The sequence below is a fragment of the Apus apus genome, chromosome 5 (assembly GCF_020740795.1).
Source record: "Apus apus isolate bApuApu2 chromosome 5, bApuApu2.pri.cur, whole genome shotgun sequence".
Classification (NCBI taxonomy): domain Eukaryota; kingdom Metazoa; phylum Chordata; class Aves; order Apodiformes; family Apodidae; genus Apus; species Apus apus.
Genome location: NC_067286.1, coordinates 52,880,037 through 52,906,249, shown reverse-complemented (window position 1 = coordinate 52,906,249; position 26,213 = coordinate 52,880,037). Strand labels below are relative to the sequence as shown.

The window sequence follows — 26,213 nt, the reverse complement described above, 5'->3', positions numbered from 1 at the left end:
ATAAGCAGCTAGGCCCTCTCATTTCTCAGATGAGGCAGAAAGATGTGAATGGCTTGATTTTCCTAAGTGCCTGGCTGCGTCTGGCAGCGGCTTGGGACAACCTGTCATGCTCAGCGCCTCTCTGGATGAGGCCGCAAGCACTCCTGTGCAAAATGACAGCAGGCAGTGGGTGATGGCAGCAGGGCTATCGCCAAGAGAGCCTGCCCTCTGGGTCACTGCTCACAGCCCTGCTGTTTTCTGTGTGCACCAATATTTTTGAATAAGCCCAAGTCCCTCTGGTTTTCCATGCTCTTAGCCAGATCTCTCCCTCCCCAAAGTCCTTGGCAGAATGGTTGGATTAAACAAAAGTGAAATCACAGGCAAGGCACTGGGGAGGTGGGGGGGTGATCTTGCCTGACTCCTCTCACAGCTCGTGCGCTGCTGGTGAGGATGGATGGAGGATGGGAGGCTTTGTGCCACTTCCTGGAGCCTGGGCAGCATTGCCACCATGGGCATGGTGCCAGAAGATGGTTTTTGCCTCATAACTGAATAAGGATCTAAGGAAACGTCACTTGTGAGTGTGCCATAGGGTCCTTCTCTGCACAGGGAGATGGATCCCTGGATTCAGGTGCCTCAGGCAAGATCTTTTCCAAGTTTGGCTGGGTTGGGATGAGCGTGGATGTCCTCATTGCTGCCATGGGTTTTGGTCCCAAGAGGAGCTGTGCTACATCCCTGCAACTGCGTGCTGAAGAAGAGGAGGAAGGGGGAAGAAAGGGAGATGGGGGCAGGAAGAAAAGAAAAGATCTGTGGCAAAATCACGCGACACCCACGTAAATATTGTTTGTATGAATTGGGTCCTTCATCTTTTGTTAGCAGCAGCTTGTTAATTAACAGCAGATTAGTGCTGCTTTCTTCTGACACATGAATATATTTTGGGCTCGAAAATACTTGTACTCAATAAAACTGTGTGACTGAACAATTCAGAAAGTACCAGCGGAGTGCCGTAATGGATTCCCTTTTCATTCCCTCCCCCTGGCCTCCTCCTCCTCCTGTTCTAAGTGCAAGCAGATTTCTGCAGTCTAGTGCAGAAGAAACATGTTAAACACAGCTAAATAAATCATGTTTACTCTTGGCGTTCTTGGTAGTGAAAAATCTGTTGGCTGTTTTTACTTCCTTTTTTCTCAGCGTTTGCATCCTACCTGTTTTTGAGCCTGTGCCCAGAAATAGTAGTTTTGTCAAACGAGTGGATTATGCCAACCAGCAGTTCCTTCTGCCAAAGAAGCTGCTGGATCACAAAACCTGGTGACTTCTTTCTTACAGTGACACTGAGATTCTCCTCCTCCCCCCCGTAATAGGATATAAAATAAAAGTATTAAAATCTGGAGAAGGAGAAAACGTAACCAGATCCTGGCAGTATAAAAGCCCAGATTAAGGAAAGTTGAACTTCTGTTCCAGAAGCCCTCTTTTGAGCTGTTTGAGGAGGTGAAAGCACTGGAGATATCAATAATAGGAACCAGACATTTTCCCTTTCTCGTTATCATTCCTTGTCCTGTTCCCCCCACAAATGGGTGTGGATTTTGTTTCAGTGTTGGTTGTTTTTTTTCCACTCTACAGAGAGCTTTACAGCTGGGAGGGAGAGGTAACTAAGCCTTTATTTTAACCAAGTCAGCTTGTGAGCTTTGCTGTTACAGGCAGTGGGTGAACTTTGGTTTTGGGGCTGAATTCTGCTCCTGACCCTGAGCTCCTGGGTGGCCCCATAAACCTCTTGTTTGAGTGAAGGCTGCTGAAGGGGTTGAACTCCTTTTGCATATATACGTGTGTGTGCGTGTGTATATATATATGGTACATCTGCTGTTGTCAGTAGAACTGCGTTAAGTGGAGGGGAGTGTAGTCCAAAAGGTAACTAACTCCATTTTGATGCAATCCTGGATGGGTATGAAGCACTTCTCTTTGACTTCAGGTGGCAACTTTTTAGCCTGGACCCATCCTCCTCACTGCTGTTATCCCAGATGTCAGTGATCTCAGATGTGACTGTAACACGGATTATGAGCCTAGTGGACTCTCCTTGTTTGGTTTTAAAATTAGAAAAAAAGATCCTTTTTCCCATCAGAGCTTTGCATGTATTTACTCTTTGATCACATTGGAAGGGCCTTATTCTGTCTCCAGAGGAGCTTTAGTTCTGCTTTCAGTGGTAACAGGGATCTGGCCCATGCTGAATATTAGCATTTTAATGGCTTACTTAAAACCCCACTGCTGGTACACTCGCAGGGCTCTCGGCATGAGGAGAGTCCAGCTCTGGGGTTCTGCAAAGTGATGTTGCAAGCTGCAATGCCTGCTGAAAGAGAGGAGCAGGGATGGCCTATTTGTCATAGATTATTAATATTGTCAATAATAACATGTCTACAGAAGCCACATTAATTCCTTCTTCCACTTTACTAAGTCCAAGAAATGCCAGATCAGTTTCAGAGCAGGGGAAAAAATAAACAGAATCAAAGTTTGTATGTTATGATTCCTCTGAATTTCTAGTGGGAATACTCTGTGATAGAAATGGTATTTCCACAGAGGCATTGGGCTGCCAGTTTGCTTAATTACATTAAATAGTGGTATAAGCCTCAGCAGAACATAAACCTCTGTTACAGCTAGTCATTAGAATATCGAATCATAAGGAATAATGATACCAGTGCTAACGTGTTATAACAGTCTTTATTATATTAGAGATTGAAGTGTTCTTTAAAAAATAAGGTTTGTTGTAGCGGTTTAGGTGTGCATGCATATTTTCTCTGATCACCTATTAAGAGGCTGAAGACTGGATTTGAATTTATTACAGGGAAATAAAAGGCTTGCTTAGAGGAAGAACTGCTAGATCACTGCTTATGATTTTACAATTTGATTCTACTTGTCCTTAAGGAAGGTTCATAATGCTTACTTTGGAAATGCCATCTACATCTAGAAAATGAGGGCTAAAAGGACTACTTTGTTGGAACTAATTACAAGCTAGTTCAGTTTTTTAGTTGGTGACATTTTAGAGATTTTACTTGTAATGCAAGAGGTTGTAGAAAGATTTGGTTAGACTGTGATGTACAGCAATAAGCTGCTGTTTGAGTATATTGACATTTTCATCAGAAACAAAACAAAAACCCACTAGCCTTTATTTAACTGGAGTAATAAGTATGAACTTAATATCACTTCCTCATCCTGACCATGGATGTTTGAAGGAATCATTTTGCTTCATCTTGATTTGTACAATATCACCTCGATTTGTACAGTTTTTTACAGTTTTTTTTTTAAATACACTTTCCTGGATAGTCAGCTGCCATTTCAAATAGACCTGATAATAAAATGCTTCTTTTTAATATCATGCTTTTATTTTATGAAGAAATATCCTATGGGCTGTTGACAAGTGAGTGAATTGTGAGTTATAGGGAAATCTGGTCCAGGAGAAATAATGCCTCAGAAAAAAATGTCCTGTAGCAGAATGGTTCTTGCAGTTTGCTTTGCTCTTAGGTTAGTGTCACACTGAAAGAAGTAAGGAGTTCTTTTGGTATTGTACTTGTGTTTTACCTCTCCTCGTGCAAGGCTCAGTTAGCCTATATAATGAGCTCTTGTGGTTGGCCGAATGCTGCTTGGGTGAAACTTTTCATTGTGCTATTTAGCAGCAGGATTTGGTGCAAGTTCACAACATGTTTCCTTGTGCAAATGAAATGTCGACTTGTTATTTCCCTTTGTAACTTACATTGTAGTCTGAATGAGATTCCTTGTCGCTGCTTTCTCTTGTTATTTAAAAGCTAGCTAATTTTCTGGCCTCTTTTTGTTCAGAGAGCATTATTTACTCAGTGCTGGTGTCCAGTAAATTGAGGACTGGAGCTTTAGATCCTTAGGGTTTCTGTCATTTGGTGCATTGTTTTACCATCTCCAGTTGATTGCTTTGCTCATTTAATGTGACAGATTCAGTTATCAGACTTGGGCCCGCTTGTACACATGCATCTGGATTGGTTTTCCCCTGAGAGATCCAAAACTCAAAGGGAATCCTAATTTTAAAAATCTCTATTGCTTCCCCCCCCCCCCCCGCCATGATCACTTGCCCTCATTTGCTTGTTTAAGTTTGCTTGGTGTTAGTGAAATGCTCTGCTGAGTGTGAACATGCGCTGTGCACAAGGGAAAATTTGCGAATTGTAAATGTGCATGTTAATGGGACCCCTCCCAAACACTGTTATATTACTTTAAGTGTAATGCATGCATTCACACTGGGCAGGTAGACTGTTTTTCACATTGAAATTCAGCACATACAAAGTGCCTACACTTACATTGCTTTTGGCAGGGGTTCAGCCAAAAAAACCCAACAACACAGGAGCTGTGATTCTCTCCCAAAGCTAATTGTGTCTGTATATTAAGTTTGTGCATCTGTGCTTTGCAGGGGATCAGCATCACCTGGTGGTCCTCCTTCGCATTTCCAGCAGCAAAACAGTTAACAGTGCTGCTGCTTAATATATTGCTGTAACAGAGTCTTTTTAGTTTCCAGGACATTTAATGAAATCAGGTGGATGTCATTAGCTGATTTTCACAGATGGGGAGACTGAGGCACAGAGTGGCAGTGACTTCATCTGTCTCTCGTTCCCCAAGTTACCTCCCCTTCCAGGAACTGTTTTTGCTGCCAAACAGCAGAAGAGCTGCTAAAGGCTTGCCCAGCCTAATTTCGTAACTTTTTTCTCTCTCTCTCTCTTTCTTTCTTTCTTTCTTTTTTTTTTTTTTTTTAATGTGGAATAGGGGAAAAATTCGAAAATACTGGTAGAAGGCAAACTTTAGAGGAAGGGATACTTATCCAAGCAGCAAATCTTGCTGTTGTCTTTTCCAGAGGCTACATTCTGCCTGTGGATATGTGTGTGCAGTGCAGTGTCTGCCATTGTGAGCAAGGCTCAATCCCAAATGGCCAAGGCAGAGGTGAAGTCCACCAGTGCTACAGACTCCTGCATATCTGGGCTTTTTCCCTGCTCCCATCACTTCCTTCCATTCAGCCACTCGGCCGTGTTCCTCTGGTCAAGGCCTCAGATTATCTGTAGTGGTATTTTTCTCTCTAGCTGCCTGTATGTATTATCTTGTCCTTTGGAAACAGCTCTTTCCATCCACTGAATTCCTGTGTTAACTTCAGGGCCTGTTAAATTGCAGTGATCATGCACTGGGCCAGTTATATATTTGTGTTACATCAGGAATATTTGCTGGTATACAGAAACATTCATGGAGTAATCAGGACTAAAAATTTTAATCCCCACAAGGGTTTTTGCAACCGTTGAAACGCCCAGGACTTAATTACAAGAGTTGGGGAACAAACTTGGGAAAATTGATGAACTGTTTATTGTCAACCCTTTTTGCCTTTCAGAAAACAAACTTTACAAATCAGGGTGATTATTGTTATTTGTTAGTTTATTGCAGTAGCTTCTGGACATTGCAGCTCAGATCAGGGTAGCATTGTGTATGGCACTCTGCACTCCTGGAGTGAGAGCTGGGCTCTACTTAAATGCATTTTGGGGCTGAACAGACCATACAGGCGGAGGGTGGGAAGGGCAAAGCTCAGCTCTGGGAAGGGACATGCCATAGCCTGGATGCCTTGTGCCCCAGGGTGAGTGCCCTGGCCCCCTTCCCAGCCGGGAGCCCTGTCTGCAAGATCACCCTTCTGAGATAAGAAAATTACCTGCTTTCCTATATTATATCGTATCTGTTGGTACACTGTATTTACTTATGCCTCCTGATATTTTAGGCCTAATCCTGCCTTTCTTTCCCCTTGCTGTCATTCGTGGTTGGTCTTATAGCAGAGGGATACAGTCATCCTGGGGCAAAGCCTTGTGTCTGTGGGATGGGCAGAGGGCATGGTGGGAAGAAGCAATGAATGTAGCCTTGGGGTGGGCAGGTGTCCTTTTTCTTGTGTGTTTAATTTGGGTTAGCAAAGATATTTCAAATTTTTGTATGGCTTCATGTTCAAAGGATGGACATGGGTTGGGAGCAGGTTTGGATGAGCATCAGATGGGAGGGGGTATGGATGGTCCTGCAGAAATCCCTCAGGGCCCCAGCTCATAGGGGTGCTGCTGTTGTGTGGCACCTGAATGCCCCCACAGGCCTCCCACCCTGGCCCCCGAGCAGATCCAGTGACAGCCCACTCCCCCATCTCCTAAAAGAAGGGTTTTGGCACTGCATAATCAATCCTGCAGGCATAGTGTGGGCTACTTATGAGAATCCACATGGTCTCTTAGGTAAGTAAAAATCTCCATAGCCTGCTCTTGATGTCTGAGCCTCCAAAATGCTATGCACAAATATGTGGATGACCTAAAATGAGGATTTTTATACAATGAGAAGAGCTGCATGCTCAAAACAAGATATTTTGCTGTATTAGGATATTTATTAACCACATGGGGTGTTCCAAGCTCAGTTTATTTGTCTTTGTAAAGTGCTTCCAGATTTTTGTATGGAAGGCACTAGAGAAATGAAAGGCATATTATTATTATTATTGTTATTATTATTGTTGTTGTTATTATTATTACAGCATCTAACTACTGACAGGCAACCACAGCTGCACAGCCACTTAAATTTAGGGGGTGATTTTTACAATGTTGACTCTTAATACTTTTTGCCATTGAATCCATATGCTGAAATGTGTGTTCACCTGCCCTGCAGAAGTATCATTATTCTCCAGAAATATGTAAATGAGATGCTTTTAAAGAAAGGAATAAAATGTGGCAGAAATATTAAGTGTTCACATTTATATGGTAGAACTCAACTGCCGTGTAAGAAGGCCTTCAAAGCAACCAACTGTATGAGCTGGTGGTTGCTGCTCTGTCATTAAAAAAGAAAATGCATTGATTAAAATAAAGCCGAGGAATCTCATAGACAAAGGGTAACATTTACAGTGTTTGAGGGTCTGACACGAGCTATGAAGAGCCCAGGAAATGGAAAGCTGAGTTTCACAGTCAAGCGTTTTAGTCAGCACGGTTGTGCACAGCCGCTGCCGCCTGTGCCTTATGTAATATCACACCTCAGCCGCCCACAGACACCTAGAGACAACAGGTGTCCCTGAAAGGTCGTGGCATTATTCAGAGGAAAGACTCCCAGCAATATCCTCCTGCATTGTGCTTAACCTTATCTTTACTTATGTTTAAATGTTGCTTCCCTCACCCCTCCCACTTTCTTTTCTGTAGTACCTCAGTAGTGTGTATTTTTGTATCTCCAAAAATGGAGCAGATATGGGGGGAAGAATCCCATTAGCTCCATGGTGTGTTTTCACGGCAGCTCCGACGGTTCCGGTCATGGCCATTTTGTGCATTTTGTAGCATTCTCCTTGTGCTGTTATTATTATTACTTCTGAACGTAGACTTGAAATGTTACATTCTGAAGACACCAGCTAATTATTAAATCCTACCTAGGCTATGCTTTCTTTAGAATTTAAAATAGGAAATAATTAACCGGAGGTTTTAAAGATCTGCAGAAAAGCCAAACAGGCCTGTGAAACCCCAGGATCTAATAACAAAGAAGGTGAGTCCATTTTCCAACGCCCTAAGATTTTGAAGTCATCTTTACTGTTCATTTTTTCAGTAACAGAAAGAGCTCAATCACATTTCATCCTGGTATAAGTAGCCCTGAAGTTAACTGATTTTCCAGAAAAGCAAAAAAACCCCCATATTGCTGGCTGCTAATTAGATGTATTTTAACTGCAAAGTCATTTTAGCAGCTAATATTGTTATTATGTGCTTCAGTGTGAATCCTTAGTGAAGCTATTAAACTGTGAGATCCTGAACTTATCAGACATTTTGTAACGTGGCTGGATTTTTTGCATTCTTAGAAACCTGTGGGGAGTGGAGGACCTTTCTGGCTTAGACATGGAAAACACATTTCTTACCAACTGATTACCAGAGTGGGCAGCTGAGACCTCCTTGCACCCGCCTTCTGCACTTTTTTTGTTGTTTCCTTTTTTTTTTTCTCTGGCAATAATATTTTTCTTTCTGTTGCACTCTCTCCTCTCCCAGACAGTGGTCAAGCCCCATGATTCACCTTCTAGCTGAGGAAAGGGATTTGACAGCAGGGACCAGTCTCAGTTATTTTGGCATACTTTTGACTCCCGTCTATTGTATACAACAAGTTGGCAGTTCTCAGTAGCTGGTAGGCTCTCAGCATCAGGCAGCTCCCACTTTTGAAAAGCAGTAGCCCACAGCAGAGGATGAATTTAGCCATCATTCCCCTATCAGTTTCTCACCTAGGATTCTGAGTTTGGAATTGCTGGGTTGGGTTTCTCAGGGTTTTGATTTTTTCCCTCATCTTCTTTCATCAGTTGCTTTTATTCTCCTTTGCACTCTAAAACAGAGTGACTGATACAATATCCAAACTGGTGAAAAAGAAGGGGATTTTTTTTCCCCCTTTTATTTGCTCAGATTTGAATTGGGTTATCTGCCTATCTTGTTTATGAAATTTTGTGCTGTCTTTTCTGCACAGACTGTGACTCCCAAATCTTCCACAGCTCCATTTCCATATTCCTGCGTGCTTGTTCTTTGTTAATCACTTGGCAAGCGCTTATTTGAATATTAAAAATTTCTTTAATCATCAAAGGCAGGAGCACAGCTTCATGAATATTCATATTTTTTCCTCCTCAGACTGGATTCTAGTTCATTACCCTGCAGTAAAGCCAAACAGTCATCAATCGCGCTCATTACAGCCGCTGGCGTTTTGATTGGCTGCCTGCTGCTGGTAGCCCGCGTCCCCCATCCTCCCGCTCTCCTCCATGAGCTGTCGTGTACCTGCCAACAACAACAACAAAAAATATATCAACAATGCAAGAATAAATTTCTCCGGTTGAAAAACAACTTTGCAAACTTGTCAAACAGTCCCCGTCACTTTTTTTTTTTTTTGGTTTTGCACCAAAAAAAAAAAAAATAGAAGGCAGAAACTTGAGCTTTAGAGATGAATATTTGTCAAGAGAGTTGACGTAAGTTTCATTTGCATAATGACTTTGTACTTCTGCATTAATAAAATTTGCATATGAAGCCATGTTAATTACTCCTGATCATGCTTTTTGCATTCATGCATAGTAATTTTCTCCGACTTGTGAGAATTAATGTCTTGGCATGGGGGGAGGAAAGGGGGGAGTTGGGGTACTGTCAAATTTCTGTGCCAGTGCCCCTCACTCACACTCCTTCTCCTTCTTGCTCACCACATTGCTGTTCTTGATCTATGACTCATTTATGCATTATAATTCGAAATTCTTGGGAGAAAGAAATGTATAAATTCAAAGGGAATCCTTGTCTGCCAAAAAAAAAAAAATCTCCTGAGCAAAATACAGCAAGAAATCCCTCCTTGCCCTCCTTTCCTCAGTGCAGCCTTTCCATTTCCAGCTTGAGCAAAGTTTTAATCTTAGCATCCTAAGTTGGTGTTGGGGAACTGCTCCAAAGCTGCTGTGTGTGTGTGCTAAGGGAGCAGGTGAAGGCTGGTGTGCAGGTGTGTCTGGCTGAGTGCTGGAATCCAGGCATGAGTGTGTATAGTAGTGTGTCTGCCTGTGCCACTGAGTCTTTCTGCCTTTCCTGGGGGATGCTGTGCAGGTCTGCCACTTGCAGGGTTTGCATGCATAGTCCTGCTAGTTGCTGTTGGAAATGTATGTGCATCTGTGTCTTTGTACACTCTTTGTGTGTGTGCATACACCTGTGTATGTGCATGTTTGCTTTGTCATGTTTGGTGTCTGTACAGAAAGACACATCGGAAAGATAATACTATCAGGTGGGAACAGGCCATATGGGAGAGCATAATAGAGATGAGACAACTTGTTTTCGGAAAAGCCTGAAAAAAAGTGTTTGTTGGAAAGATTAGTAGATAGATCTTTCACTTTTGGATGTGTCTGTTCAAAGCTGCTGCAGTGATACATGTAAAACCTGTCTCAAAACATCTGCAGTACTCTCCCTGAACATGATGGCACAGGGCAGGGATGAGACTGCAGCCTGCACTCTGCATTTGTAGCTGTACACTGTTTGAACAGATGTTTTTCCTTTTATTGAAAGAGGGTTTTTTAATAATGGAGCTGAGCTTTATTCTCTAACCAGCTATTGATTGATTTTCCACCACCAGACAGGCACAGAGAGAGAGACAGAAAAACTTGGTTTGTGCCCTGTTAAGTGGCTTTTACGTCTGCGCGTGCACCTGCCTGTCTGACTGTGCACAGATACACACCCAGGCACCCACCCAGCCAGGCACACAGCACCCCCAGGGACACACCAGCTATGTGTGGCTGCATTTACACAAGACATGAGACTTAAAGAAAGATCACTTAAATTAGGATCGGGTCCCCTGGTGTGAACATGCTGAGATGGGACATTGTGAATGCTGCTTGTGGCTCCATCTTTGTGCTTTGCTCAGGGACTTTTCTGCAGATGTGCCAGAGGAGCGTGGCGTTTTACATATACCATATCATATGGCCAGTTATGCCTCGGCTCAGGGAGGGGGACAACAAAAGGATGCAATTTATGCCTTGATTGTGGCTTTTGTCATGTTCATCTAGGCTCTTATGCTCATTTCCATCTTCTGGGGTCGTGTCCAATTTACCTTATTTTCTTCTTTGCAAGTTTAAAAATATCTGAGAAAAAAACCTCAAAACTCTTAGCAGTGCTGGGGAGTCAGTGTAACTGTGAGCTACTGCCATGTACAGGCACTGCATGTGTGCCAAGCTGGTTTAAAGTGTAAGGACAAAATCCTCCTTTACTGTCAGCAATGCAGATATTTTCTTTACATAGTGACAGTCCCTATGCATGTTTCACACTCACGCTACATGCAAAATTCCCCTTCATATCCGTGCAGGATGAAAGCAGAATATATAATTGAGATCTGCAGTGCAGGTGAGTGATTTCCCAGTGCTGACCCACGAGGAAAATTGAACCTTACACATCGTGTCAGTGATGTCTGAGCCACACAGAGCAGCACGTGTGCCTTCTTACCCTGGCCAAATTAGATATTTGCCTCTAAGGTTGCAGCACAGTTCTTGCAGTCTGCTTTACCTGAGTGGTGGTTACCATTGTTCTGTGCCCCTTGTGAAAGCCAGGGGATTTCAGGAGTGTTTTCTTTTTAAAACTGTGTGCAACATGATGTGGTTGATTGGCCATAAGATTCCAGAGATTGGCTCCCCTCCCTCATGTGGGGCCTTGTAGATTGAGCAGAAAACTCTCAGTACCACCTTAGGATACTGGCCGTCTGTCTACCTGTTACCTGTTTATCTTTTTATCTGTTTGTTCCTTTTATATTTGTCCATCACCTGTAGCTTTGAAGTTGAAGAACAGTAGAGCACCTGTCTTAATTTTCAGTCTTAAATAGAGTCTTTATGAGGAAAAATCCCACGAAAGAGGAGCTGGAGAGGTAAAATATGGGCATGTTCCTAGCAAACACAAGCTGAGCATTTCTGGGCATCACTGTTATTCTTTCTATAGCTGTGAAGAGGTATCACACACCTAATGATCATAGAATCATAGAATGGCTAGGGTTGGAAGGGACCTTAACGATCATCTAGATCCAACTCCCCTTCCTTTCCCCAAGGCCAGCGGATATGATTTCCCTTGCCATGGTTTGCCACTTGATCTGATTCTATAGGACTGTCCAGTTATTTGTGACAAAGAAGCAAACCTAAAATGATAGGAAAGAGGAGTCACCTGGTTTTATGTTGCTTGTAGGGGCAAACTCAGCCTCTTTGTCTGGCAGCCCCATGATGAGGAGGTTAGCACCTGAGCATCTGCCAGAGTCTCTTTGTCCATTCTTCTTCTCCCTTACCAAACCTTTTCTTTCTGACTCTAGGTTAGCACTTTTTAGATTTCTTCATGTAGACAGAGAAAGACCTGAGTGACATGTTCAGTTCCATCCATTCACTGGCAGCTGCTTCATATAGCTCTTCCCATAAATTTGTTAGGCACCTTGTTAAAGCGGATTGCTGGCTTTCCCCCAGTGCCTCTGTTAGAAGGCTCTTACAGGATCCCTTTGCCCAGATGTTCAGAAACCTATCTGAAATCTTAATTTCCTTTCTACACTACAGGAAACATACTGGATAAGAGCAGGGAGGGCCTCCCTATATGCACTTGGTGAGCTCGTATCATCTTCTTGGGTGCCTCAGGGCTGTGCAGATTTGTATCTAATTCATTGCCAATGGAAAGGTGGGATATACCAGGACTAGAGCAGAAGATACAGCTCTCAGAGTAGTGTTGGGCACTAGGACACATGCTCCTCCATATTAAAACCCCATGCAGTTGCGGTTGATGTTACACTTGATGGGCTTTGTATAGTTCCTCTGTGTGATGAGCTCCATCAAAACCTGGAGTATGGCACCATGATATACAGAAGGCTGAGTGACTGCAGGCCCTGTGACCTTGGTCATGGTGGGGCCACAGGCGTGTCTTGATGTAACCTGAGATGTAGCTGCCCTGTGGCTCTACTCTAAATCATGATTTAAAGCTCAAAACTTTCCGAGCAAGGACAAGTGTGTAGGCAGTGCAACATTGTGTATGCTAGCCTAGTTGTTTTGTTTTGTTTTGTTTTTTTAATATTAGGAATATAAGATACAGCTGTTAAGTCATTAGAGGGAATACTTGTTACTTTTTGCTTGTTCCATGAAAAAACCAAACTTGTTACGCATACATTTTGAGGTGCAGTAGAGTTGTCCACATACATGTAGAAATCCATGTCTAACATCAGTTTCCACATGCCTGGTACACAGTTCTGCCCAAAATGGGGCACAGGCATGATCTGGATAGTAGTTGTCATTACCTACTTGTGTAGTACTTTCAAGGAGATCAAGCAGTTACAAAAGCCAAGCAACTGAACCCCCCCCCCCCAAAATAAAAAATCGTTCCTCATCCCGTAAGCCACGGAGATGACTTCTATTTAAAACCAGTCCTCACAAAAGAGCACAAATTTTATCCTTGATGCTTGAAACTCAAGTATTTACACAGGGAATTTAGGCTTTTCACTTGTGGTTTTGGCAAAAACTTCACACAAATGTTTTGCACTGGTGGTCTCTTAGCCATTTAAGATAAACGACAAAATCAGATGCAGTCCTTGCAGACTGGAGGGCTGGATGCTGTGCCAGGGATGAAGTATCTGCCTTTGCCCCACACATGTAGCTGTGAGATCAACATGCAGGCCTAGTTTCTGAATCAGGACTCTCGAAGTGGAGAGTCTTCCACAGAAAATGTTGATTTTTTAAGCTTTGAGGGAGCATGGATAAACATTTCTCCTTGCTGCCACATTGTAGATTCCCTTGGAAAATCTTCTTTTTTGTGGGTGGAAGGAGCACAGATAAATACTCCTCCTTGCTGCCATGGTGTTTGCACGTGTTCTCAAGGTGCACACTCATGCACAGACACAATTGCCACCATTAAAAAAAAAGAGCATTTGCCATAAGTTACCCCATAGTTAACACACATATTTCCTGATCTAAATACAGGGGGAAACTGTGGTTTCTGATCTGCCACTGTGTGGTAACTGTTGGCAAATGCCAGCTTTTAATGGTGACTACTCCGCCGCACATCTTCATTTAGAAGCTGCCCTTGATTAGTACCTACCCTTTATTTCATAATTAAGCTGCACACATAGTTTTAAATGAAGGGGGTGGGATTCTTGGTGGATTCTTCCCTTTAAATTGCTCATCTGCACCAGCCAAAAATGTGGTTCCTACCTGATTCTTTGTGTGTGTCTGTGTATGCTTGTGTATATCTGTATTTGTGCAGGTGTATACCAGTATTTAAGACTTGTATCTTAGTTTTTCAAAGCCACAGAACTCAGTTTGGACTAGTGCCAGGAGGAGAGAGCATTTCCAGCAGAGCAGGAGAAAACTCAGCTTTTAAATAGCAGGTGATTCCTAGAGGGGTTAAAAGAAATAATTCTCTTGGAGGTTACAATATCATCTTTTAGCTACTAGGAAAAAGGTTGCTCCCTCCTTTACAGGCTCGACAGGGAAGCAGCCTGCATAATCGCAGCATGCAAAACGCACAACTGGCTGCAGCTCAAGCAGGAAGGCAGCACAGCAGCCGCCAATGCTTCCTTCTGGGAGCTCAGCTCCTGGCACCTCTCTGAAGCCATTTGAGCTCTAAGTCACTGCACTTTGTCCAGGCTGGTGTGTGGAGCCGGCTTCAGCGGCGGCTCGACAGAAAGCCTGTCCAGTTTTGTGTCGGCTCAATGCATTAACACGGCTGTAAAACAGTAATCCCCCTTTTGATTCGGGCCCTGAGCAAGTGCTGGTGGTGATGTCTGCCACCTCCAGCTCTGCTCCACTCCAGGGCCAGCTGCTCCCCAATGCTTTGTCCCTCTTTGTGCCCCTCATGGGCCCCAAGCCCCAGTTCATGGTCCCCCAGGTCTCTTCTTGCTCTTCCCCCACCCGGCTTGAGCCCACCAGCCTCAGCTGGACCCAGAGAGGGATTCAGACCAAGTGTGTTGTGCGTTAGGCAGCCAGCCCACACCTCGCCTGTTTCCCCTGATGATGCCTCCTCTTTCCCTTCAAACTTAGATCCAACTGACAGTTTTTTCTATTGTTTTTTCTCCAGGGCCGTCCAGGCCTGCAAACCTGCCGGGGGCTCCCATAGCTGCCTCCTCCCACCCTCACACATCTGTGATCACGTCACCTCTCCGCGCACTGGCCTCCCTCCCGCCCTGCCTTAGCCTGCCCTGCTGTGGTGCACGTGCAGTCTCAGTTGGCGGGACTCAGACTGAGATTCAGACTGAGACGTCAGGCACATTTGGATGTCATTGTCAGTTGTCAGGTAATAGAAACTTTTTTTTTTTTTGTTGCTATCTGAAGGTCAGTAGTGCTACCAAGTGATGTCACCTTTGCTGTGGGAGAGCTGCCTATGCTGGGTTGTGTGGGGAAGGCAGAGAAAATGCCCTAAACCACCCACCTCCCCTTCCCCCTTCCCCCTCCACCATGGAAGAGAATGGGGAGTGGGAAAGGGCCTGCAACTCTCTCCATTTCCCATCCTTCCCCTCCTGCCTGCCCACCTTCAGCTGTCACCAGTGGCCGCTGCTGGGCTGCTTGTGCCACATTGTGAACAAATGTCTGACACTCCTCTCAGAATGTGATACCCCAGTATCAAGATTTCATCTCTCTGGGCTGTTTATTTTAAGCTTAATTGGATAACATTTAACATCTGAGGTTTTTTTTTCCCATCCTTCTTTCTTTTCCTCCCCTCCCCAGTCATTCATATTAAAGACTCTCCTTGGCATCCATGTTCACGCAGGATGTATGTGCTCCATGCTGTTTTCTTCCTTGCATTGAGAAAATGATTCTTGGTAACTTTCCATGGATCCCTTGCCTCTAGCCTGTCAGCTTTTCTTTTCCTTTATTCCTTTTGGATGCCTGACTTTTGTCACCACGAGGAGGGGAAAGTGATGTGGAAATGAGGGTGCACCGAGCTAGCCAAAGAGGACATGGACATATTGTTGCCAGACCCCATCATTTCAGACCCAGTGATCTCTTTGAAATCAGTCAGTGTTTCTAAATGTGGCTTAGTTGCAAGATTGGATCTATGGTGAACTGCAGGCTGGAGAGGTGAAAATGGGGAGGACTTAGAAGAAAATGCAGCTGTGGCAAAATCCGCATTTACGTAGTCTCACTGTGGTGGGCCCAAACCTGCAGCCATCATTCATGCTGATGTGTGGAGTTTTAATAGGGAGTTCCCAGAATGATGCTGGATAAGTAATGCATGAGGACCAGAGGATTTAGAGAGACAGCAATCACTGTTAGTATTAAAGCCTTTGGGAAAGGGCTCCTCATGTCTTCCTGAAGCAGGCAAAACTTTGCTGTGCTCAGCTTTTTCTTTCCACAAGCAGTGGTACCACCTGGCTGCAGTACACTATATCTCATGAGAATGTTCCTGTACATCTCATTGTTGTAATAAAGCAAGACACAAAGTTTTGCAAGAAATTTAAATTTGCATCTTGGAAACCTTTCGTCTTCAGTGATAAAATATTATTTGGAGGAGGCTTTGAGCAGTTCTCAGGGTCCTGTTTTAACCCTGAGTGAAGCTCAGTGCGCACAAGGAGGGCTCGTGTGCCGCCTGGGTAAGGCAGACATCTCAGCCTGCATCCAGCCACCTGTGCTAGGGTGCAGACACTGGGCTTTCAGCAATGTGTTGCGTGATGTGGTGCAGTCAGGGCATCCAGGCAATTTAGTGAGATTTCCTATCCCAGCTGCCATATGCAGTGTGGGTGGGATGCTGTTTTAACAGGCTCTGCTGCATCAGTCTCAGCAGATTGACCAACTGGCCTGAGATGGGTTGTAGCGATAGGCTCTACTGAATGGTGGTGAGAGCTGGATCAGAAAGTCAGGTAACTCTCCTGCCTCCTCCCTTCTCTCCTCCCTGTGACCAGTAAACTGAACTGGAACTGGTCTCATGTTTTGCTGTTCTATCTTTTCACTGGTGCAGTATGCACGCAGGTGCCTTTGGTAGGCAGGTAGTTGTAACAGTGAACTGGATGCCCAGGTTTCCTGTTGCTTCTTGATGCCAGCAGCTAGTGGGGAGGGAAGAAAGTACAACTAAAAATAGAACAGGAAGGAAGGAATAACTTATTAAAGAATGTGGGAAGGCAAGGTTTTTGTACTTTGCGTACTTCGAGAGTTGTGCTCTGTGAGTTTTCAGAACTGCCTGTTTGCTGGGAGAGCGATGCCAGGTCTGTGGAGAGAGAGACTTGTTATCATGGCTTCCTGTCATTATTGCTGCAGTCTGCGGCACTTAGAGAATTGGTTATATCAAAGTGCATGCTGCATGTTTATGACAGTAGTTGGTCAAGTTCCATTTGAAAGAAACATTTTCTTCCCTTGAAAAAAGAGATTATGTCTACTTAACCCTTTCTTAGCTCCCACGGTATTCACTGTATGAGCCTGGAAGTTGTTTAAACCCTGTTGAAAGCACTATGGGATCTTTTTAGCCCCCAAAATGTTTTGTGGAAATGAAGGAAAAGTGAGTTCAGAAAAGTGAGTTCTTTGTATTGACTAATAATTTAGCAATGATCCTTGCATTATGCCCTCTTCTTTAATATAGACATTTACAGCAGTCACTTTCTCCTGCTTTAGAGATCTGCTTTTCTCTCTGACTTGATTAGCCTTTTATTCCGTCAGCTCTGTTCTTGCTGCTGAAGAATTGTTTCCTTCTTTGAACAAAAGCCATCAGCAGTTCCCTCCTCTCTTCCTCCTTCATAATTTCATACCTTTCCTGTTTTTTGGCATTCATTTAATTCAGGACCTAGAGTTTTTCTGTGATGTTCTTAAGCAGGTTTTGAATCTGAAGGCTTGAAGTTGCAGGTACTCCCAAATCTCTGCTGAGCACTTACAAATGAGGCCTGCGAAAGCCCCAGCAGTTTCGTGTTGGAGAATCTAAACTTCTGGCTGGCAGTGGGGTTTGGGGTGTGTGCATGTAAAAGCTACATTTGGAAATCTGCAACTTAGATAAGAGCGATTGCCTGGAATGCTGAGTAGCATTCAGTCATGCACAGGGGAAGTTGTGTTGCCTCATCCAGAGCTGTTTTCGATCTTTAGAAAATGTGCTGTTGATGATAGTTTCAATCACAGTAAATGATGCGGAGAAGTCTCCTCGGGTATTCACTGTGTCACTTGTCCAGTGCTGGTTGTGGTCCTCTTTGTTCAATTCTTTGTGTCCAGAGCACCACAGGATGAGGAATTTGTGAGTAAAAGTCTATGTTTTTCCATGTGATTTAAAAGAATATCTACCACTGGAGCAAGCTCTCTTTCTCAGTTTATTTATTTATTTATTTATTTGCCTCAGAGGCTTCTGTCTGTTGAATTGGGTTCTCCTGTTTAAATGTTTTTAGTGCCTATTTAATTAGAAGTTGGAATAGAGTCATGAAATTCACAGGGTTGTATAGCTTGGATCTAAAATATAAATAGGCAAAGCATTCATTTTGCTTTACCCCTTGCCAGATTAGGGTGCTTTTTGAGCCTGCTTTTCATTTCATTTCAACAAATTGCAACTGCTCAGAGTAACTGTAAAACACACACAGGTTTGTTATGTTTTTTTTTTGCATAACAGAGACATGCAAATGATTGTTGAGAGACATAATTATGTAAAGAAAAGTATATGCCTGTATATATCCACACATACACTGCAGTGCTTTTTGTGAGGCTATTTTTTCACAATACATCTTCATAAGGCTCTTTTTATGATGTTGATTTATTAATATTGTACATTAAGGCTTAAATTGTCAAAGCTGCCTAAGAGATTTGGATGCCCAATTCCCATTAAAGTTAACGAGAAATGAGCTTTGAAAATCTCAGCGCAAAAGTGCATGGCACTTTACAGTGTACTCTCAAAAGAAAAACGTCCCTGTCCTGAATATCCTGCAGTGCACAAGCCCCAGAAATGGAATTATAGTCGACATAAGACAAAGGGGATTGTAATGGCACAGATAATAATTTATCCCCTGCTCCTGCATTCAAATGTATACCTGATCCAAAATCCTTGGACCTGGGCCCACAAGTGAGGTTTTTATACACCTCCGTAAAGATAATTAAATCTGTCCTATACACTTCAGCTAACCAGTGAAACTGCTTCCTTTCCACATGTAGGATGGAAGGAGGTGGAAAGCAATTATGATTCTGAGTTGCACATATAAAAACAGCAAGTGGGCATGGACAGCAGTGATTAATGGACAGGGCTGTGAAGTTGAAGGTGTAAAATAGGGGAAGGCATGGGGCCATAGCTCAGAAGAGTGGAGCAAGCTCCTGTTAATTCAAGGAATCAGCTGTATGAGTCATTAGGACATTTTGAAAATCACACAGGCATCTTGTAAAGTTAATAGCAATTGACTTGGCTACTGAAATTTTACTTACGGAATCATTTAACTAGTCTGGTGTTTTCTTGGCAAAGGTTAAGGAGACAGTAAAGGTAAAAGAAGTACCGGTAAGAAAATAATAGGTTTTAAAAGAATACTTTTATCTCTTTCAATTATATCACCATATTCATTTTGTATTGGTTTTATAACTCGAGTCAGCCAATAAGAAGAGCTAGATGAGACCACCCTGCTAGAAAAAGCTTGATGCAATTAATGCAGTCTGTCTAGAAAGCAGTATTATTTAAAAAACTTTTATGTTAATGATATGGTATGCAGTCGGCACATTTCTTACTAGAACAAGAAGCAAGCTTTTGTTCACTCTAGACTAGGTTTCATTAACACAGGAGGATCAATGGAAAACAAAACAGTAATCGTGGAGAACACACACTCATCCAGCAAAAACCTCCTAGCTCATCAAGTCCCAGGATGATGGTTGATACTCTTCATTTTTGGTTGAGTGGAATCTCAAAAAAAAAAAAAAAAAAAAAAAGAAAAGAGTAAAAAAATCCATTTCTGATCAGCTCTAGGAGCTTTTTTTGCAAGGAGAAAGAGGAATTTGGTATATGTGTCTGAGGGCAAAGACTTATAGTTTCCTCGAGACCCTTTGTAAATGTATGTTTTCGTTTTGCTGCATAAAGAAGAGGTTTGCATAAAGTGCTGGCTAACATTCAGGAGAGATGTTCCTGTTGGTTGAGGTGATATGTATTTATTTATTGCAGTGAAATATTTAATGCATGCTATAGTAGAGTTGACTCTGTGGACAGTACTTAGAGAGTGCAGGGATGTGTGAGAGATGTATATACTAGGAACGGTAATGCATCAGTCTGAGTGTATGCATCCATCTTTTCATCTGTCTATCAGTCTATGTATTCATCTGTCTATCTAAGTATTAAAATCATATGTGACCTGTCTGTCTAGGCAGCTGTCTCACCAGATACTAAAATCAGATCCAAACTCAAAATAGATGGATCTAATCACAAATTTATTTTTTTAACTGAATGGTGTATTTGTCAAGAGGCAGTGAAGAGATGGCAAAGAGGCAGCTAAAATTAGGGTGCTGCATGGGGCAGTGACACTGGCAGTTTGAGCGTGGCTGAAGCTTTGTTCTAGACAGACACCCGATCACTATAACTTTGTAAGCCCTTATTATGTCAAGTTAGGAACCAGCAGGAGCAATAGCAATATTTAAAGGGGATGCATGCCATTTCCAGACATCCCAGGAAAAGAGAAAAGCCCTTAATTGCAATATTAATGGGTGGAACTGAATCTGGTAGTCTTAGGACAAAAGGGTTCAAGGCAACGTATCCTGTGGTAAAGACAATGGTTCCAACATTGAGAGAGTTAACTCGATCACATACCACTATGCTGAGCCCGAGAGTCTGAACTCTTCAAACGCTCCAAATGGAGAGCTAAATCAAAGAATCCTGTTTCAAATCCATCCAAGATGTTGCTGTTTTTCTCCTCTGACAGGAGAAGCATTTGGAAGTGCAGTTTCTTTCTTTTTTTATAGCTGTCTTAAAAAGGAGTTTGGATGTTTAGCACAGCTGGTGCTCATTACATTATGCACTATCAATAAAATAGCATGTGTAATTAATTTTTAATGCAGTGCTGTATGCAGCGCTTTAAAGCAGTTACTGTATGGGGAGAGCTGACACTGGTCACTGACATCAGAAATACTGAAATAGAGGGCTAGATTTTGCATTTTTAAAGGGTGTATGTGCGAGTGGGGGAAGGGTAATTCCCAGCCAGCAGTTCTCTGGCCACAATGAAATTTAAAAATATAGGAACAAGATGGATGAAGGTGATTTTATAATTTGCTTATTGGAAGGAACAAATTTATTTCCTTTTAGAGTTTGCTGAGTGATGGCTGGGTTAGGAGTAGGTGACTTCAGAGTATATAGTGTACGCATCAGGGACTTCGCAGCAAGTGATCTGTCTTTGTTAAAGCATAAACAAGCTTTGGTGGTATCAGGTGGGAGATTAGGAAAAAGGGGAGGTTATGGGAAAGCAAAGGAAGGACATTTCTGTTCTGTCTCACTGACTGGGCCTTTTTTTTCTACAGGGCTCCTTCCATGTGCCTTGTTCCCATTAGTAGTAACTCCCTTTCCCCCCACCCCTTGATTCATTAAATATTTGGGAGTATCAGTAGTTTGGAAGTGAGAGAGTAGCTTGGTTACAAAGAGGCACCACTGATGGCAAGGTGCCTGCAGCTCTGACAGAAGACCCAAACAAATCACAGAATCTTCTTTTTCCTTGACGCTTGTGCAATATTTTCCAGAAGACGACAGCATAAAGACTGCTTTAGTGTGGCACAGTAGGCAAGCTTTGAGCACCCCTTAGCTTTCAGCAGCCATTGTGTCCAGACACACCTTGGTTGTCCAAAGGAGGAGCAGACCTATTTTTAAAGTTGCAGCATGGTGCATGTTTGTATTCAGCAAAGGGATAGGAATGGATTTCATGCTTCTGAAGCAGAGTAACCACCAGGAATGGTTCGCGGGATAGGACCACCCTCTCCATGCTGCCACCTCCTTCCCACCCTTTTCAGGGAGTTGAATGCCTTTTGGTGAACACTTCCTAAAAAGAGAAGAAATCAACTGCAGGAAGGGAAGGAAGGAAGCAATCACCTACAAAGCAACAAAATTAAGGGTAGTGTTTGTCAGGTGCCTTGCCTTTTGGTTGGGCAATGCACCAGCTTTCTAAGAGCTGTTTGTTGGTTGTGTTTTTTTTATACACATGCATGAGGCATAAATGTTTGTAATTATTCTTTCTTTCTCTCAGTAAATTACCATTCATTTGTACATAGCATATGCTAAACAGTTCACTTGTACAACCTCACCTGGCATATTCAGGATGGAGTTTTCTCCTGCCCCTTCAGCAGTAGCTTTTTGTCATCACTTTTCTTCTCGCTTTCTGTCAGATATGTGCGGATGTGTTTGTGTGTCTGAGCCAGGAAGTGAGTTGGGCTGTTCAGTCTGTGAGAACAGATATGAATCTCTTGTGCACAAATACAACGCTTAGCATCAAAGGAAGTAGGGTGAGCCATGGTGTATGGTGTAGGTAGTTGTGATGAGAACTATTTTTTAGTTCACAAGCTAGAGCTGGAAATGTGGATGCAACAGTGAGGCATTGTACATTTTGTAGAGATACTGCTTTAATTTATTTTACTAGAGGAATGGGATCTCATATTCCTGGGGTGGCTCAAGTTTATACCAGAGAACTGCAAAAATATTAACCCATTTTTCCCTCAAGAGCTGCCTAACTCAGAGGAGCTGGGTTCTTTTTTTCTGAGTGCTTCATAAAAATAGATGAAAGGAAGAGTTCTGTGCTCAGATGGGACGCTTTATGTTCAGAAAAGTATTTGAGTCAAAGAAGCCATGCTGATGCACCTCGTGTGTGCCCCACGGAACCCCTGTGTGCTGCATGTTGGTCTTTCTTTCTGATGAACAGTAAACAGCTGAGCGGCTGTTAGCAACATACGTTTTCATGCTGTTTGCTTTCTTTTGGACAGGCCTTTCCAAGCATTTTTGCAGTATATACAGAAATTTGGTAGGTTAGAGTGTGGCACGTGCCTTTGCCATCTTTATTTCCCTCATTTTTTTCTTAATCAAACAATTTCCATGGGTCCCTGTTTCAGCTAATGCAATCTGCCCCAAAGCACAAGCTTGGGAAGCGAGGTTCAATGAGTCAGTAAAACACGCAGTTGGAAGGAAGCAGGCAAAAATCCCACAGAGCGAGGGTTTACATTTTTTATGAATTCAGCTATAAGAGTCAGAGGTCCTGGGACTTCTGGAATGAGGTTAATGCAGGCAGTAAGCAATGTGGTGGTGAGACACTGGTGCTCGAATCACGCCATGAAACGGTGCTTTCTAAATTATTGTCTTTGCTATTAACATAAACAATTTCTGGTTAGAGAGAGGCCAGTTTGCACAACATACCTGTGGGTTCTATACTTGCTTAAACATCACTTGGCTGTTTGGAACCAACTGTAAATGCATTATTTTCAGCACATCCCCTGGCAATGTGAGGGGAGCATCCTATCCTTTTTTCGTGTCAGATTGTCTCCTTACATGTTCTGTATTGACCTAGATTACTTCGTGTGAGACCCAGATCTAAACCTGATCCTTAGTCTCTTCAATGGCTGCGTGACAAGCGTGGTGCTTCCAGGACGTACTGTACCATGCCAAAAGTCCACTGAGGGATGGGTTAGGGACTGCCTAGGGATGCTTAGCTGAGCATCTTTCTACAAGGTGTTTTCTTACTTCAGTTTCCTGTCTTCATAACAGTGTGGTACTGTTATGTCAGCTGTGAACATTTTCTATGGAATTCAGGGATGTACAGGGATTTAAGTAAGAATCAGAGTGTTATTGGGGAATACATACTGTATAAAAACTCTCCATGGTGATCAGGGTGAAAAAAAATCATGCATGGAACCTTTTAAGATCTCAGCACCCTTTGTCTGTGGGGAAACTATTTTTTTCACTTTGCATCTTCTAACAGAAATTTGTGTTGTTTTCTCCTGTTCTCTGGTTGAACAGGGAGAAAGTAAGTTCGTTTATTATTTTACAGTCAGGCTTATAATGCTAAGTTTGTCCAAAAATTAGATCTGAGTGTTTACACATTGATTAATCCAAATCCTTCATGAAAATGTGTGAACTGATGATTAAACTGGGAATAGAATCATTGTGGTTTTGGCTATGGTTAGAACAAGATTAGTGAGTAACTTTACCTTTCTGCAAAACCTTATAAAATATAATAAGAATTTTTAAAAGATGCTCTTTAATTATTCTCGTTACTCCTTAAACTGAACTAATGCCTCCATTGTGAATTCGAGGTAGAATTGTAAAATCTCTGTAGCCTTTTGAAGCCAAACACTTCAATGTCATTATCAGTATACACATAGAATAGTTGTAAAATAATCCTGTGAAATTGCTGTAAACTCTCTCCCATTTTCCTTCATTCTTCTGTGTGTTCTCCACGAGGAGTGGTGTGAAAGCTGCAGTGTTGCTAGAAATGTCTGAGTTCTTCCCATGTTTAGAGTGCTCTGGCCAGCAGATCTTCCCTTCTGCTCTTCCCTTTCCTAGGAAACACCCAGCTGCCAGGGTTTGAGTTGGGCACTTGAGGTATAATTTTAATTCTGTGGCCTGGTCTTATCCAGAGCTGTAAGAGAGAGCAAGAGTGTGTGGAGACAGTACCATCACTGCCTTAAATAATTTGCTTCTTGCCCTTTCCTGCTAAGTTTGCCAGGTTGTTTCTTGTGATTATAAACTGAGATTTCTTAAATTTGTTTCTCCTTAATAGGTAAAGAGGAGTGAATGCTGTTTCTCACCGTCTCCTCACTCTTTCTTCGTAGATGTCTCTGATCTCTGGGGCTGTCTGGGACTGCTGGGAGGTATTAACCAGGGGATTTCATTGCCCTCCCCTCCATGACAGCACAGGGCTGTATTGCATGTAGCTGCCTTCCAGCAAGTCCCAGTGAGTCACCATCCTGCTTGCTGGGCTGTCTGATGGGAACAGGCTGCTTTGTCCGTGGCCACCCTGGCCATGGAGTATCTTCCCATCCACACCTTTCCCTTCTCCTGCTCTGCCCCAAACATTCATACTTCTTTCCTTAATATCTCATTTCAGTTTTACTATCAGGTAGGTCCTTCATTCTTTGCTGTCACTGCCAGTGATCCCTGCACTAATAATCACAGCATTTTTTTCCTAAAAATCAGGTCCAAAGTGAATTTGCTGGGTTTTTGTGGATTTTTATTTTTTTTTTTTATAACTTCACATTTTCTTAAAAGGAATTGACTGCTGAAAGTAAACACAGCTTGCAATGTACAGACTTATTGGGCCAGCATGCATTTCCTTAATAAGCTGGGGTATGTGTGTGCGCGCACTCCTGTGTGTTTTTTTTTCCCCCTTTAAACCTTGGAATAAGAGTGCTGTCTCTTTAAATCCTAACTCAAACTTTACTGGCGATTTTACAGAGCCTGGTTTCATTTATAGTGGAGCCAGACTTGCTGTGTGAGAGCCGTCCGCATGCTGGAATTAGTCTTAAGCTCGCTTCTGTGGCGTTGCCAAATTCCATGTTTGTGTTTTATTTAGAATTCTTTTCACGGCCAGTCGAATCTGTTCAGGCACACATAGGCAGTGTTGCGCCCCATGGAGAAAATAAGCAAGTTTGCGTTTTCTTTGGCATAGGCCGCGGCCACAAAAGACTGCGGTCTAAAAAAACATTTTTTAAAAGCTATTTTAACCCATAACAGATGTATAAAGTAGGCACACGCATGCCAGCTTCCTTAGTTTTAATTAAAAAATAATTATGGCTTTAATGGGATGCTAGTGACAAATTTGGATGAATGGTGGGTGACATTATCTCAAGGCTTGCTTCAACTTATAAATTAGTGCATTTCTCTTGGCCAGTGGTACAGATGAAATTAAACGAAGGAGCAGATTAATATTTCTTATAGTTGCAAATGAAAAATCAAATCAAATAAAAAAAAAACAAGGCCCCTTCCTCCCTTTATTGCTCAGATTCCTGTTTGCATGAGATCACAGAACATGGCGGAAAGGTTCTTTTCCCTGGCTAGTAAATGATCTGGCCAACAATAAACTGGGCTTAGCTATGCAAGGTACCTGTCCCTTTCATAATTTCACTTCAGTAACCACATCGCCAAATTATTGTGATTAATGTCAGCAGACGCTTCTATTTATAACCACATCTAACTAGCTAACACAGTACCTCCGAGCCAGGAAATCTGAACTGTAAAACCATCCCTACATGCTGCATGTTGCAATGGTTCTCTCCCCATACCTCGGTTAACTGGCTGCCTTTTGGGTTTGCGATGCCGGCTGTGATTCTTCACATCTTTAGGCTATTTTCAATTTGAGGCTTTTAAGGCTCACCAGAACTGGGCTAGATGCACAGGCTTGGACAGGTAACAACAGTTTATATTTATGAAGAAATAAACAAAAGAGTAATAAACATGTAATGAGCTAACCCCAGATGGTATCTCTGCTGTTATTAGGGTCAGGTGTATGCAGAGCTGGGTAAGGGAGAGGGAAGAATCAGCATGGGGAGGCTGTGGATATAGGAAGGAGAAGGAAGAGGAGAAGAGGTCTGATGGGTTCCCTGTAAAAAGTGTCTTCCTCCTTCCCATGCAAGCCTCCATCCTACATGTGGACACCCTGAATAGGTGCTGAGAGGAGAGGCGATAAAGCAGCACATTTTTTCATGACATGCAGCAGAAGCACGCTTCCTCTGGACCTGCTTATCCAACCCTAGTGATTTCCAGAAGCCAAAGCAGCCTGGTGTGGAATGGAGCTTTCTGGATGGGAGCAGATGATTGACCTCATGATCTATAGCACAGGTAGACAATGATAATTTTGTGTGTGGATGGCCAAACCCT

At 42.8% G+C, this 26,213-nt stretch overlaps 1 protein-coding gene across 2 annotated transcripts in view; it reads left to right on the top strand.

Moving 5' to 3' along the window:
- BCL11B (BCL11 transcription factor B) overlaps window positions 1–26,213 on the top strand; it is a 96,147-nt gene that overhangs the window by 28,140 nt on the left and 41,794 nt on the right. For both annotated transcript variants that reach the window (XM_051622107.1, XM_051622106.1), the window contains exon 3: window positions 14,520–14,735. In XM_051622107.1, the coding sequence (XP_051478067.1) occupies window positions 14,520–14,735 (216 nt within the window). The remainder of the gene's footprint in view (window positions 1–14,519; window positions 14,736–26,213) is intronic.